At 39.0% G+C, this 15810-nt stretch overlaps 1 protein-coding gene across 4 annotated transcripts in view; it reads left to right on the forward strand.

The window, feature by feature from the left end:
- The window catches only part of CUL2 (cullin 2), an 83365-nt gene that overhangs the window by 29122 nt on the left and 38433 nt on the right, over positions 1 to 15810 (forward strand). For all 4 annotated transcript variants that reach the window (XM_017535353.2, XM_017535352.2, XM_017535354.2 and 1 more), the window contains exons 4-6: positions 859 to 953; positions 8059 to 8164; positions 13024 to 13106. In XM_017535353.2, coding sequence (XP_017390842.1) covers positions 859 to 953; positions 8059 to 8164; positions 13024 to 13106 — 284 coding nt within the window. The remainder of the gene's footprint in view (positions 1 to 858; positions 954 to 8058; positions 8165 to 13023; positions 13107 to 15810) is intronic.

Below are 15810 nucleotides of genomic sequence, written 5' to 3' on the forward strand. Positions count from 1 at the left end.
TTAGTAGAGATGGGGTTTCACCATGTTGACCAGGATGGTCTCGATCTCTTGACCTCGTGATCCACCCGCCTCGGCCTCCCAAAGTGCTGGGATTACAGGCTTGAGCCACCGCGCCCAGCCTCATTTAGTGTTCTAATGTGATCATTTATCCACTTATGAAAGCAGTTTTGATGGTAAAGTGGTCTTAAAGTGTTTATGTTTAGTATATTAAAGTTCTGCTATTGTAAGCTGGTGAGGTTTGATTACATCATAAATGATAACTATAAGACATTAATACATTTTTTGCAATTTTATATTTTAGGTTACGTTGTAAGTGTGGGGTTTTTTGTTTTTTTGGTTTTTTTTTTTGAGAGACGGAGTCTTGCTCTGTTGCCCAGGCTGGATTGTACTGGCATGATCTCCGCTCACTGAAACCTCTGCCTCTTGGGTTCAAGTGATTCTCTTGCCTCAGTTTCCCAAGTAGCTGGAACTTACAGGCATGTACCACCATGCCTGGCTAATTTTTTTGTATTTAGTAGAGGCCAGGTTTCACCCATGTTGGTCAGGTTGGCCTTGAATTCCTGACCTCAAGTGATCTGCCTGCCTCAGACTCCCAAAGTGCTGTAATTTACAGGTGTGAGCCACCACGCCCGGCTTAATTTATTCTCTGTTATGGATGCTTCACTTTCATATTGAAGGCTCACATCTTTCCCAGTTGTTTCATTTTTAATAAAGGTAGTTAATACGTATTGTGTAAATGTAATTTTTACTGCTTGAATTATGTAAATTATTTTAGAACATTAATTTTGATATGTTTTACGGTTGACAGTAAAAACGAATGTTGCTTTTCAATTAAAAATATTCTTCCTGTTTATATAGAGAGTTCTGGAGTCAGAAGAACAAGTACTTGTTATGTATCATAGGTACTGGGAAGAATACAGCAAGGGTGCAGACTATATGGACTGCTTATATAGGTGAGTGTGCCTTTAAAATCTAGGCAAACCAAGCAGTGTTGCCTGCATTCTCAATGATTGACAGGATAATTTTTTTATTACCTATTTTCCTATTCACATGTGCAGAACTAAAGCATTCTCTCCATCATGGACTTTTCTCTGCTTTCAGGAAAGGTCTGTAATCTAGGTAAGGTGGGTATTTAGGAGCCAGGCAGTGTGTGGAACATTCTGTGAAAAGTAAACTGTACTCAGTGGCATGGCCCTGTTTCTTCTGATTGTTTGCAGCCTGCGGCACGTAATCTCAACAGAGATCAGTGTGGAAACTCAACTTGCATGAAACTTAGTGGGAAATCTCAGCTCCTGTCCCCTCGATATGTTCTTATTATTTGACTCTAGCATTCAGTATTTTCTGTTTGATGCAAACAATGTTAGATAGATGACTTGTTATTTTCCCTTTGAAGTTCTGTATCCCCCATGCTCTAGGCATATTGAATTACTTGTTTGATAATGCCCATGGCCTTGCCCATCTTCCTGCCTTTCCTTGCTATTCCATCTGCCTGGATTGCTTTTCTCTTTTTCTCTTTTTTCTTTTCTTTTTTTGAGACAGGGTCTGGCTTTCTCACCTAGGCTGCAGTGTAGTAGCATGATCTTGGCTCACTGCAGCCTCAACCTCCTGGGCCCTAGCAAGCCTCCCCCTTCTCCCCAGTTGCTGGAACAACAGGTGCGCACTGCCATACCCAGCTAATTTTGTTAATTTTTTTGTAGAGATGCAGTCTCACTATGTTGCCCAGGATGATGTTGAACTCCTGGGCTTAAGCAATCCTCCTGCCTTAGCCTCCCAAAGTACTGGGATTATAGGCATGAGCCACTGTGCCCGACTAAATTAGTACTATTAAATTGGTGCTACTTATGAACTTTTAGTAAATGTTGTAATATATATAACGTGTTTATGTATGTGTGTGTAAAATGATATGGGGTAGTCCATATCTCCATTTTTTACAGAGGGAGAAAGGAATGCTGAAAGCATGATTTTATTGAAGTTCACTCAGCTAATGAATCACAAAGGCAGGATTTAAACCCAGATCAGTCTGAATCCAAAGCCTTTCCACTTAGCTACTTCATCCTACCATAGTCTTGTTCTAGAAACATGCCATTTCACTGAAGTAGATTCTATTCTAATCTTTTTCTTGTATAGGCATACTTTGGAGATGATGTGGGTTCAGTTCCAGACCACCACACAATAAAGGGAATATTGCAATAAAACAAGTCCCACAAGTTGGTTTCCCAGTGCATTGTTATGTTTATGCTGTACTGTAGTCTGTTAAGTATGCAGTAGCATTGTCTAAAAAAAATGTGCACACCTTAATTTAAAATTACTTTATTACTTAAAAAAAATGCTGTTGATCATTTGAGCCTCCAGTGAATTGTAATCTTTTTTGCTAATCTTCTTGCCTCAGTGTTGATGGCTGCTGACTGATTATGATGGTGGTTGCTGAAGGTTGGGGAGGCTGTGGCAATGTCTTAAAATAAGACAGCAATGAAGTTAGCGGCATCAGTTGACTCTTTCTTCACAAAACATGTATCTGTAGGGTGCAATGCTGTTGGATAGCATTTTACCTGCAGTAGAAGTTCTTACAAAATTGGAGTCAGTCCTCTCCCCCACCACCACCTTATCAACTAGGCTTATGTAATATTTGAATCCTTTGTTGTCATTTCAACAATGTTCACACCATCTTATTAGGAGTAGATTCTATCTCAAGAGACCACTTTATTTCTCATCCGTAAGAAGCACCTTCTTATACATTCAAGTTATATCATGAGATTGCAGCAATTCAGTCCCATCTTCAGGATCCACTTCTGAGTTCTCTTGCTGTTTCCACCACATCTGCAGTTACTTCCTCCTCTGAAGTCTTGACCCTCTCTAAGTCCTCCATGAGGGTTGGAAGTGTTAACCGAAATGAGTGACCGAGGCAGGTATTTCAATCGAGGTTTATTGAGCCAGTTTAAGCATACACCCAGGAAAAATGCAAGGCACAGATTCATCTGTGGCTGTTTTGTGCAAAGAGGTTCTCAAGAAATTTAGTATTTATACATTTTCCTTAAAACATGAGGGGCGGCAGCCGTGAGGCAAATGGTTACCTACTTGTCAGACTAATTAGTGCCCAGTAAATCTACATTTAATATAAGGTAAACCTTTGAAGCACAAGTAAATAGAGGAAGAAAACAGTTGTGCACATATCTCAGGGAGAGGCGAAGGAATGATTACTCTCATCGTGCCTTTGCTCTGTATCTGGCAATATCACCTAAGAATTGCTACTTACCAGGTGGATGCTAACAGACTTCAGTTTTTAGAAACTAGACTTTAGAGGGCAGATCTAGAGTTACAATTGACACGTCCTTGTGTTACGGGAGGACGTACATTTTAAAGGTTTGGAGGCTAGCAAATAATTTGTGCATGAGTGACTCTTTGAGGCAGGGGTAGTTATCAGGAAATGGCTGAAATTTTTTGCCTTACTATGGGGATCTGGCTAATACATAATGTTTCGACACAAAGTTGTAACAATTATTCATCCAGGAAGAGGATGGCCATTTAGCATGACTCAGCCTCTGAGCTTAAATTTTTCTTTGGCATTGGAGGTTTGGGGATCCTGAGATTTTATTTCCCTTTACAGAATCAATATCTTCTAATCATCTGTTCATAATGATATTTAGACCTTCTCCCATGAATCATGAATGTTCCTTTTTTAATTTTTGAGATGGAGTGCAGTGACAGGATCTCGGCTCACAGCAGCCTCTGCCTCCCGGGTTCAAGTGATTTCTCCTGCCTTAGCCTCCCGAGTAGCTGGGATTACAGGCACACTCCACCACACCAGGCTAATTTTTGTATTTTTTTAGTAGAGACAGGTTTCATCACGTTGGCTAGGCTGTTCTTGAACTCCTGACCTTGAGTAATCTGCCCACCTCAGCCTCCCAAAGTGCTGGAATTACAGGCATGAGCCACCGTGCCTGGCTGTGTGAATGTTCTTGATAGCATCCAGAATGGTGAATCCTTTCCAGAAGGTTTTAAGTTGACTCTGCTCAGATCCATTAGAGGAATGTCTATCTATGACAGCTATTGTCATAGAAATAGTAGAATAGAATAGCAATAATATTAAGAATAACACAGTAATTCTTAATAATAAGACTTGAAAGTCAAAATGACTCCTTGATCCATAGGATGCAGTATAGAAGTTGTTAGCAGGCATGAAAATAGCATTAGTCTTTTTATTTATCTCCATCATAGCTCTTGGGTGACCAGGTTCATTGTGTGGTGAACAGTAGTATTTTGAATATTTTTCCTGAGCAGTAGGTCTCAACAATGGGCTTAAAATATTCAGTAAACCATGCTTTAGACAGATGTGCTATCATCCAGAATTTGTTGTTCCATTTCTAGAGCACAGGCAGAGTAGACTTAGCATGATTTTTAAGGGCCCTAGGATTTTTGGAATGGTAAATGAGCATTGGCTTGAACTTAAAACTACAGCTGAATAGCCCCTAACTAGAGAGTACACTTGTCCTTTGAAGCGTTGAAGGTAGGCATTGACTTCTCTCTAGCTGTGAAAGTCTTTGATGGCATCTTCTTCCAATAAAGCTGTTTTGTCTACGTTGAAAATATGTTTAGTGTAGCCACCTTCATCAGTGGTGTTAGCTAGATCTTCTGGATAACTTGTTGCAGCTTTTCCATTAGCTCTTGGTTGACAGAATAAATGGCAAGACATGTACTGTTGCATTATGCCTGAGTAGAACAATTAGATATTGCCCCTTGGTAGAGTATAAACTATTTTAAGAAATTATTTGAGGCTATTCTGTTTCATGATTAGAGTCTAGAAGATATATATCTTTTTTATTTTTTTAACTTTTGATCCCAGATCTTTTTTTTTTTTTTTTTTNTTTGCCCTTGCTCTATCACCCAGCAGTGGCTTGATCTCAGTTCACTGCAGCCTCCACTTCCTGGGTTCAGGTGATTCTCCTGCCTCAGCCTCCTGAGTAGCTGGGATTACAGCCAGCCACCACCACACCCGGCTGATTTTTGTATTTATTTGGTAGAGATGGAGTTTCATCATTTTGGCCGGCTAGTCTCGAATTCCTGACCTCAGGTTATCCACCTGCCTTGGCCCCCCAAAGTGCTGGGATTACAGATGTGAACCACCGCGCCTGACCATTACTTTATTTTAAAACCTTATATTTCAAGCTTACATTTTATTAAGAGTAGAAATCTGCAATAAGAAAGACATAGTTAATGTAAGTTAGTTTCAGTTTTATTCTGTGAGGAAAAGAGAATACTGGTTTGCCCTAGCAGATACAAAGCATTTAAAGCTGCACTAAATCACTACATTGGCTCAAGAATATACATCCAGATCTTTGAAATGGATTTAGTGAATTCAGGCCCGATCTGCAGATCTAGCATCTGCTTCTATTTTGCTAAATAGTTTACACTTAATACATAGGTAAAGGAAGCTCCTGTAGAATTTTGAATAGGGAATAGGGAAGCGACACCCTGACAGCAGAATTTTTAGGTAAATTAGAGATGCCAGAAACTGAAGTAGAGCCCAGTCATAAGAGTGTTCCACATGACCTGGGTAAAGGGTCAGCAAGTACATCGGAAGTCAAAGGAAGTAGTGGGAGGAGGTGATGAATACTTCAGGAGAGGAAGACTGACTCGTTAAAGAAGGCAAAATGGAAGGATGAGATAAGTGATTCTGATGTTTTAGGTGAGGTTACTGGAATGGTCTTGGTGCCAGTGACCAGTGTGTCCCCAGTGCCTTGCATTGCACCTGGCACATAGTACACCTTCAGCTGATACATGTTGAATGGGAGTGGAAGACCTCTCCTGGAGTTTCTGTGCCAGCCCTGCCACTTAGAAGCCAATTGACTTTTGGCAAGCCCTTTAACCTCTCTAGGCTGCAGCTTTCTTATGTGTAAAATGAGTATCATATGAGTACCACATATATCTGTCTAAGAATATTCAGCCACGGCCGGGCGTGGTGGCCCATGCCTGTAATCCAAGCACTTTGGAGGCCAAGGCGGGTGGATCACCTGAGGTCAAGAGTTCAAGATCAGCCTGACCAACATGGTGAAACTCTGTCTTTAAAAAAAAAAAAAAGAGAGAGAGAGAGAGAGAGCTAGTGAGAGAAAGTGGTGGTAGGTGCCAAACTCTTTTTTTATTTTTATTTATTTATTTATTANAAAAAAAAAAAAAAAATTAAAAAAAAAAAATAATATTCAGCCACATAAAATGCTTAGGGCTGTGTCTGATAGGTGGTGTCAATAAATCTTTGTGGTTACTTTTATTGCCTGGTATTCATGGCTTTTATGATCTGGCTGCAGGCTGCTTTTCCAAGTTTGTATTCTACTGTTAGCTTTTGCTATCCTTGCTGTCTGGAATGTTATCCGTTTATATTCAGTAATTCATTCATTAAGTATTTTTTGAGGACTTGACTTTTGCCTGCCACTACTGTGGATGCTGTACAAGATGGGGTCCTTGCTTTGTAGACCTTACATTCTGAGAGGAAATGAATGTGCAAAAAAAAGAAACCAGTAAAAGCAGACTTATTTTATATAGTGGCAAGTACTGTGAAGAAGGTAAAAAAGTTAAGCATTAAATTGTTACTTGCTTAGGGCAAGGAAGTGAAGGCTAACTCCTCTGGGGGTTCAGGGCAAGGCTGAAAGGTGTGTCTGCCCTGTGAGACTCGATGAAAGGGGACCACCCTTAGAATATCTGGGATGGGGCACTTAGGTGAAGAGGCCACCCTCTGTCTGCCTTTTACTTTTGTCTCTCAATCTTATTCCTCTTTCCTCAGCTGGAAGGCATGGTTGGAAACTCAGCATGAAATTTTCACAATTACAGCGAGGATAGAGAGGAAGGAATAAATGGAATTTTGAAGGGGAAAATAAACAGTATGATGTTGTAACTTCTGGTCAGAGGATGCTAAAATGTCAATTGGTATATCAGGATTGTAAGCCGTGGAGTCTAGAGCCTTGACACTAGTGAATATGGAGGTGGAGCTTGTGTAAGTCGTTGTGGATATAACACTTTGGAGTCAATTTTCTAGGAATTATTATTTCTTTTAGAGACAGAGTCTCACTCTGTTGCCCAGGCTGGTCTCCACCTGCTGGCCTCAAGTGATCCTCCTGCTTCTACCTCCCAAAGCACTGGGATTATAGGCTTGAGCCACCACACCTGGCCAGGGATTAGGTGTTTAATTGTTTACCAAAATTGTTTTGGTTGTCTTTGCTTTTAATTTGTCTGTAAATGCTGAGTGGACCTTCATTTTGCTATAGTGAACCTTGAAAAGGGTATGTATTCATATGTAGATTTCATGGGTTGTTACCTAAAATACTTGTATTGTCAGTAGCTGTCTACACTAGTAGAACCTTTCAAATGAATAGTTTCAGGTGTTGATCATTAAAAGCATTATTACAAAATCTAGGATCCTAAAAAGTACACAGTTGAACATTACTACGAGTCCTTTCTCCATGATCGGTTTTATTTTAGAGTTCTGTATTCATCTCAGTTATTCTTAGAGTTCATCACACATTCCTTAGTCTTGGAATATATTAAACATTTTCATTATAATCCATTTTCCTCTGGTAGACAAAGTGTTCTTATATCTGTCAGTCTTGCCCATACTTACTATCTGTAACAGTCTGTTCCATTTTCTTACCTACTGATTGTGATCTTTTTTAAAAATGAAAAATTGCATTTCTTCCTGGTGATTAGAATGTAAATTAGAAACCTAACTTGACTTTGATCTTTTAACCATTCTCTGTTTAATTTTTGGAAAGTGAACTTTATCTTGACTTTCCCAAGAAGGGCCTGGGAAGTAGCAAGCGAGATTGTAGAAATTCTGAAACTTGGATAAGAGCTATTGGGCTAGAAGGGTATTTATAAGACCTTGCAGAGAAAGGTGGGCTGATAATTTTAATTTTTATTATATTTCTAATCTCTGCATCATTTCATTTGGATTTATTCTAGGCTATTCCATGACTGATATGTAACCTTAAAAATATTCTTCTGAAGTTGCAAGTTATTTGCTTTCCTACTGACTTTAACTTAATATCCAATGATATTACATTTATTTTCCAGGTATCTCAACACCCAGTTTATTAAAAAGAATAAATTAACAGAAGCGGACCTTCAGTATGGCTATGGTGGTGTAGATATGAATGAACCACTTATGGAAATAGGAGAGGTAGGATGTTCTTTAAATGACCGGCAAACATAAATGTGTTTTTGTACATTGAGGTAATTTGATTCACCAGCATTTTTAAGGACACTGATTAGGCTAGCTTAAAATAGTCAAGATTTAAAATATCCTAAATAAAATGCTACAGTAATGTCCTAAGAATCCTCAGATAGATAAGAGGAATGAAAAAGATATGACAGGCCAGGCGCGGTGGCTCACGTCTGTAATCCAAGCACATTGGAGGCCAAGGCGGGCGGATCACCTGAGGTCGGGAGTTCAAGACCAGCCTGACCAACATGGTGAAACCCAGTCTTTAAAATAAATAAATAAATAAAAGAAAAAGATATGACAGTTACTGTTTTAATAATTAAATTTATGTTGGGTGAATGATAGGGTTAATGGTTCTGCATTGTGAAAAAACTCAAAAATTATAAAGTGTTGACAGCCCTGTAGTTGAAAAGTACAGACGACAAGAACTTAAGACAGGCTAGAAGGGCAGAAACAAATTTATGGATATAACAAATTTATTGTAACTTTAAAAGTATTAAATTCAGGGTAAACAATGAAATGGGCATTTCTGTCAATTCGATAAAGTTCTTGTACGGTGCAAATTAAAATACAGGTAATTATTCTGTTTGGGAAAGAAATATTATTGTACAAGTTTATTCATTTATCTTTATTGAATAGCCAGGTATTGGGGACAGAATGGTGAACAGTCAGAAAGTGTCTGCACACAAAAGCTTGTAAACTCATGTAAGGGAAGCAAATGCCAAATAGGAAATTAATGTTAAATTGTGATTTGTATTAATGAAGGAAATAAATAACTAAGAAGCAGCATTAGTAGACATTTAAGTTACTGTAATCCTTTCTGAAAGAAATTGATGAGTCTTTCTTTTAATACAACTTAAAATATTTAATACCATTTGACCAAGTAATCCCAAGTCCTAAGTCTAGTGATCCATACTTGGAAAATAATAAATATGAGAAAAGAGTTTAATGTTTAAAAGTATTCTTTGCAGTCATTGTTAAGAGGGTGCCTAGCATCCAACATTGAACAGTAAAAAGCATGGGAGAAGTATTTATCCTATATGATATGATTTTGTTATAAAGGTAGACAAATGGATAAATTAAAGCAGAAAATTGTTCATACAAACTTTAGCAAAGGGGAAATGGTTCATGATAAAATTTAGACAGAAAATTATAGGTATACGTTGAATACAAATAAAATTATACGGAAAAGATGATGTAGAAAAAAAGATCAATGAGAAATACCAAAATGTTTATGGTAGTTGCTTCAGTTAGTAGGGTTATAAGTGAGTGATTTACGTAGAATTTTCCCTTATCACCAGCACTGTCAAGCACACCTCTCTTCCCGGAGGAAATCACTGAAAACAATTTGGTTTGTATCTTTTCTGAACTTTACCTGTGTATTTACAAATATGCGTACACACACACACACACACACACACACACACACACACACACACAGAGCAGTTTTGATTTTATTTTTCAAACTGCGATGTAATGGCACATATAAAGTTCTATATTTCTTGCCTTTTTGTTATTAATGTCTGTCTTTTTATGTAAGTTTGTTTTTTGTGAAAGCTTAATATTCTCTGTAGATACAGCATAATTTTTTAAACTATTGTCTTAATTTTTAATTTTTTGATATTACAAAACTGCAGTGAACACCACTATTCATTTATTCATTCATTAAAGTTTTTTTTTTTTTTTTTACAGAGTCTTTTTCTGTCACCCAGGCTGGAGTGCAGTGGCATGATCTTGGCTCACTGTAACCTCTGCCTCCCGGGTTCAGGCAGCTCTCTGCTTCAGCCTCCTGAGTAGCTGGGATTACAGGCGCCTGCCACCATGCCCGGCTAATTTTTGTATTTCGAGTAGAGACAGAGTTTCACCATATTGGCCAGGCTGGTCTTGAACTCCTGACCTCGTGATCCGCCCACCTCAGCCTCCCAAAGTACTGGGATTACAGGCATGAGCCACTGCACCTGGCCCATTCATTAAGTATTTTTGAACCCCTTTGTATTGAGTATGTTGAATATAACAGTGAACAAAGTAGAGAAAAATCTGTTTTTTTTTTCACCCTCTCAACCCAGCTTTTCCCGACTGCGGGAAGAACTGGGAAGAGAAGGTGAGAAAAATCTTAACACTCACAGAGTTCTATTTATATGTGTATCTCTTGGTACAGGAGCAGAATGTTTCATAGAGTGGGTGTTGGGGAGTAGAACCTCTGTCGAAGCACGTCCTGAAGTTTGACAGCTCTATCCCATTGCCTTTCAGAAGGGCTTTACCAGTTTGCCCTTCCACCACATGTGTAAAATACCAGGTTTTCATGTGTTGCCTCCCCAACCCCCATTCATGCTATTTAAGAAGAAAGAACGGCAAGACTTTGAACAGTGTTCCTTGTGGGAAGACAGATGCTTAGTCACCAATGGATCCGAATAAAATTACCCTAGGAAAACAATAGATGGATAGCCGCAGCCCATCTGAATGCAGTTAAGGTAGAAACAGAGAACAAACAGAAAAAATCTGTTTTCAGTACTGGAATAATTTATACTCTATGCGGGGAAAATATATTTGAAGTTTAAAGGCCTGAACGTGAACCGCAAAGCTTGAAAACTTGGAAGGCAGAGTAGGAGCACACACATGCCTGTTAGAAGGATCTCTTAAAAAACAAAACATACCCGTGATAAAGGAAAAGATTGGTAAATTTGAGTATATTAAACTCTAGCACGTTTTTACCAAAACACTGTAAAAGAAACTGAGCAGCTGATTTACTGGGACAGACTGTGAAACTTTCAAGGAATTAATTTCCACAGTATATATTTTTAATACTCTAGCTCTTTCATGCCTATCATCCTAGCACTTTGGTATTCCCAGGCGGATGGATCATCTGAGATCAGGAGTTCAAGACCAGCTTGGCTAACGTGGTGAAACCCCCTTTCTACTAAAAATATAAAAAAATTACCTGGGCCTAGTGGTGCGTGCCTGTAATCCCCCCTACTCTGTAGGCTGAGGCAGGAGAATCACTTCCAACCTGGGAGAGGGAGGTTGCCGTGAGCCAGGATTGCACCATTGCATACCGGCTTGGGCAATGAGCAAAACTCCGTCTCAAAAAAAGAAAATCCAGCTTTTATTAAGAACAGGGACAAGCTTTAACAGACTGATGGGCAAAATTAGGAATAGGCGTTTCTCAGGAAGAAACCAAAATGGACAATAAACGTTAAAGAATCCCCAGCTTCATTTAGTAAAATGAGAGTTAAAATCACAAGGAGACACCATTTTATGCCCAGCAGATTGGCAAAGTTTGACCAAAGTCTGGCAGTACCACTTGTTGTCAAGGATGGGGCCTAATGGGAAATCTTGTCCTTGGCCATGCAAGTATAAATTAGAAAATTATTTGACTTGATTTAGTAAAGCTGGATGAGCACTTGATTGTTCAGTCCAGAATCTCAACTTGTAGGTGTATATCAGAGAATCTCTTACTTGTGTGGGCCAGATGATACATACAGGAATCACAGCATTGTTTCCAGTAGCAGGAAATAGGAATCACAAACACATCAGCAGTCATCAGCAGCAGAGTGGAAAAATAAGTCACGGTGTATTTATACAATAGGATGCTGTATGGCAGTGCCAGCGATTGAACTATGGCTGTATATTTCCATTTGGAGGGGTTTCACAAAATTCTAGATTGTAATAACCTGAGGGGAAAGAAGGAGGATAGCCGGGACAATGGTAATGGTGAAGTTGTATTTCTTTTTTCTTTTTCTTTCTTTTTTTTGAGACAGAGTCTCCCTCTGTTGCCCAGACTGGAGTGCAGTGACATGATCTCAGCTCACTGCAACCTCTGCTCCCTGGGTTCAAGCGATTCTCCTGTCTCTGCCTCCTGAGTAGCTGGGATTATAGGCGTGTGCCACCACACCTGGCTAATTTTTGTATTTTTGTTAGAGACAAGGTTTCACCATGTTGGCCAGGCTGGTCTGGAACTCCTGACCTTGTGATCCACCCCCCTCAGCCTCCCAAAGTGCTGGGATTACAGCCGTGAGCCACTGTGCCCAGTGAAGTTGTATTTCTTAAACTGAGTGGTGAATACAGGGGTGTTTTATTACTCTTTTAAACAACTTGCTGTTTTATGTTAGTGTGAAATTTTTCATAATTAAAACAGTATACAGCCAGATCACATGATTAACATAAATCCTTTGTTTCTGTTATGGTTGGGTATCTGTAGCCCATTTGTAGTGTTGAGCATTTAACAATCAAATTAAGGATTTTGTTGTTGTTTTTGAGACGGAGTCTCGCTCTGTTGCCTGGCTGGAGTGCAGTGGCTCGATCTCGGGTCACTGCAGCCTCCACCTCCCGGGTTCAAGCAATTTTCCTGCCTCAGCCTCATGAGTAGCTGGGACTACAGGCGCATGCCACCACACCCAGCTAATTTTTTGAATTTTTGGTAGAGACGTGGTTTCACCATGTTGGCCAGGCTGGTCTGGAACTCCTGACCTTGTGATCCGCGTGCCTCAGTCCCCTAAAGTTTTGGGATTACAGGCATGAGCCACCACCCCTGGCCTAAATTAATGTTTTATAATAATCAATTATTTGTATAAGATTTTCAACTAATAATGAAACCTTACTAATGTTGACAAGGCTAGTAGAATGGTCATTGATATTTCAAATAAGAAATGTATTTTCTTTGAATTTTAAAATTTTTGTTTAGGTTTTATTTGAATTTTGAACTATTAGTATAAATACTTCTTTTGATGAGTATTTTTACTTGAAAAAAAATCCTTGAACAACTGTTAAAAATATACACTAAGTAATTCAGCCTTAATGATTTTTGTTTTTCCTGGCAGCTAGCATTGGATATGTGGAGGAAATTGATGGTTGAACCACTTCAGGCCATCCTTATCCGAATGCTGCTTCGAGAAATCAAAAAGTAAGTGCTGACATTTGTCTTGCTGAGTCAATTTTATTTTGTTGTTTGATACGGTTTTAAAGTAGTGTACGGCGGCATAGCTGGTGACCGGCCTTGGGGCTGGTTTTACAGTAATGAACCTTATTTTACTTCTAAATGCCAGCATTTTTAAGCTGTTTTCTTTTCTTCTTCTTCTTCTTTTGTTTTTTTTTGTTGTTGTTGGGGGAGCTCTGGTTTTTTCTTATACTCTAATATGCTTAGTAAATAAATAAGTACCTTAGAGAAGCGACTCATTGCTTTTCAGAGCTGAAACTCTTAGACTTTCTAGGCAGTGCCCTGCGTTGCTTGTATATATTATTTGTTCAAATCCCAGTGAGGACTACCTATTCAAGAAAACAGATTCTTCTAGTTAGTTACCTCTTAGCCTCAGTGTTATAATCAATAATGTGGATAATTTTATGAGATAGGTTTGTGGGAAAACGGGTTCCCTCTCTCCCGGTGGCTCACAGTGCTTGATGCTTTTACCCTAGTGCTGTGTGAATACAATTTGGTACCAAGAACACTTTCCTGCAGAGTCCGCAATAGAATGTCCTTGGATCAGCTCTGGCTCAAAGACTCTCCAAAACGCTCTGTTAGTCACACAAATATACATCTAATTAATTCCAGGTTACTGGAAGTGATGTTATAGGAATTATCTAGACCAATGAATTGTGGTGTAATAATGGCCACTCCACCTACATCTGTGTTCTTCAAGAAGACCCAAAGATGGACTTTTTAAATATGAGGAATAATTTGTCAAAGCCATGGCACTTAGCATGAGACTCCTGGTAGGAAGTAAGAGATTAAACATACACGCCCACCCCCATGCCTCGCATAAGAGGATAAGAGGATATTTTTACATTTTTAATGCCAAATAGAAAGTAGGTGGTAGCAACTAGTAACTTGATTTTTAAAAATTGTCAGTGACGGTTTTAATGATTCCATTGTTTTCAGAGAGAGAGAGCTGGAGGGGAAAGGCAATAGTGAAGCAGTTGGGTGTAACCATTGTTTTTCTTCCTCTTTTCTTTACAAAACTATAAACTAAAAAAACACTCCCAACAAAACTTTTAAGTTCTAATATCATTTCTTCTGCTAAAATATACTCTTTTTTTTTACTTGGAATTCAAGTGTTTTACTTTAAAAGTATAGTGACAACATTGTTACACTTTCTAAATGTACTTTGGTGAAATATCTTTTCAAATATAGTTTTGTCTCAACCTAGTAAATATTTTTAAGTGTGATCGTTAGTTTGCTAAAAATGAATGTGATGAAAAATGAAAGATACTGTGTAAGAAAAATAATACAACTATAGGATATTAATTCTGGAAAAGATAGATTATCTGGTGTGCTTGTCTTATTTTGTTGTTAATCATCAGCTTCCATTAAAGCATTGTTTCATGTGCTTTACTAAGATCTCACTTATTCTTCATGACAGCTCTCTCAGGTAGAGTTTTGCATGTTACAGTTAAGGAAACTAAGGCATATTAATAATAACAGAAGTTAAACACGGGAACTACATACTAAAAAGATGCATGCTAAAAATTTTGCCTGCATCTTCCCATTTAATCCTCACAACACTAGAAGGCTGATACCATTACTGTCACCATTTTACTTCCTTGACATCTTGACATGCAAAAGTCAGTGGCAGTGGTCTGACTCAGATCATTTCACCCCAGCCTCCATCTAGTAATAATTCTAGGGATTCACATCTGGACTAATCTGACTCTGAATTCATTATGCCTGTCCTTTTTTTTTTGAGACCGAGTCTTGCTCTGTCTCACAGGCTGGAATGCAGTGGCACGATCTCAGCTCACTGCAGCTTCCGCCTTTCGGGTTCAAGCGATTCTCCTGCCTCAGCCTCTTGAGTAGCTGAGTGCCACCATGCTTTGCTAACTTTTGTATTTTTGGTAGAGACCAGGTTTCACCATGTTGGCAAGATTGGTCTCGAACTCCTACCTCAAGTGATCCGCCTTCTTCAGCCTCCAAAAGTGTTGGGATTACAGGCGTGAGCCACCATGCCCAGCCTTATCCCCTTTTTTTTTGAGACGGAGTCTTGCTGTGTTGCCCAGGATGGAGTGCAGTGGCGGAATCTTGGCATACCACAACGTCTGCCTCCCGGGTTCAATCAATTCTCCTGCGTCAGCCTCCCAAGTAGCTGGGAATACAGGCTTGCAACACCACACCCGGTTTATTTTTGTATTTTTAGTAGAGATGGGTTTCACCATGTTGGCCAGGTGATCCACCCACCTCAGCCTCCCAAAGTATTGGGATTACAGGATTGAGCCATTGTGCCTGGACATATTTTATTATTTCTAATAATTCGTGCTTGCTTTTGGATTTTCTGTGTAAGCTATTGTAAGTTGAAAGTTTTGTTTCCTGCCCGTGTGTGTGTTTGTGTGTGTGTGTCTGTGTGTGTGTGTATTTGCATATTTGTTATCCTTAGCTTTACTGCGTTGGCTAGGACCTCCAAAGAGAGGCGATGGATAATGAGGATCTTTGTCTCATTTCTGACTTTAAAGACTGTGTACCTAACATTTCCTCATTTAATATAATGCTTCCTCTAGTCTTTTAATACTCATGATCAGAATAATGAGATTAGCAGGAATTGGTGATGAATTTGATAAAAATGATGTTTCTTCTTCTATTGAGTGAAGTATATGGTTGTTGCTTTTTTTTTTTTTTTTTT

Source organism: Cebus imitator, unplaced genomic scaffold (assembly GCF_001604975.1).
Source record: "Cebus imitator isolate Cc_AM_T3 unplaced genomic scaffold, Cebus_imitator-1.0 Scaffold92, whole genome shotgun sequence".
In the NCBI taxonomy this organism is placed as follows: Eukaryota; Metazoa; Chordata; class Mammalia; order Primates; family Cebidae; genus Cebus; species Cebus imitator.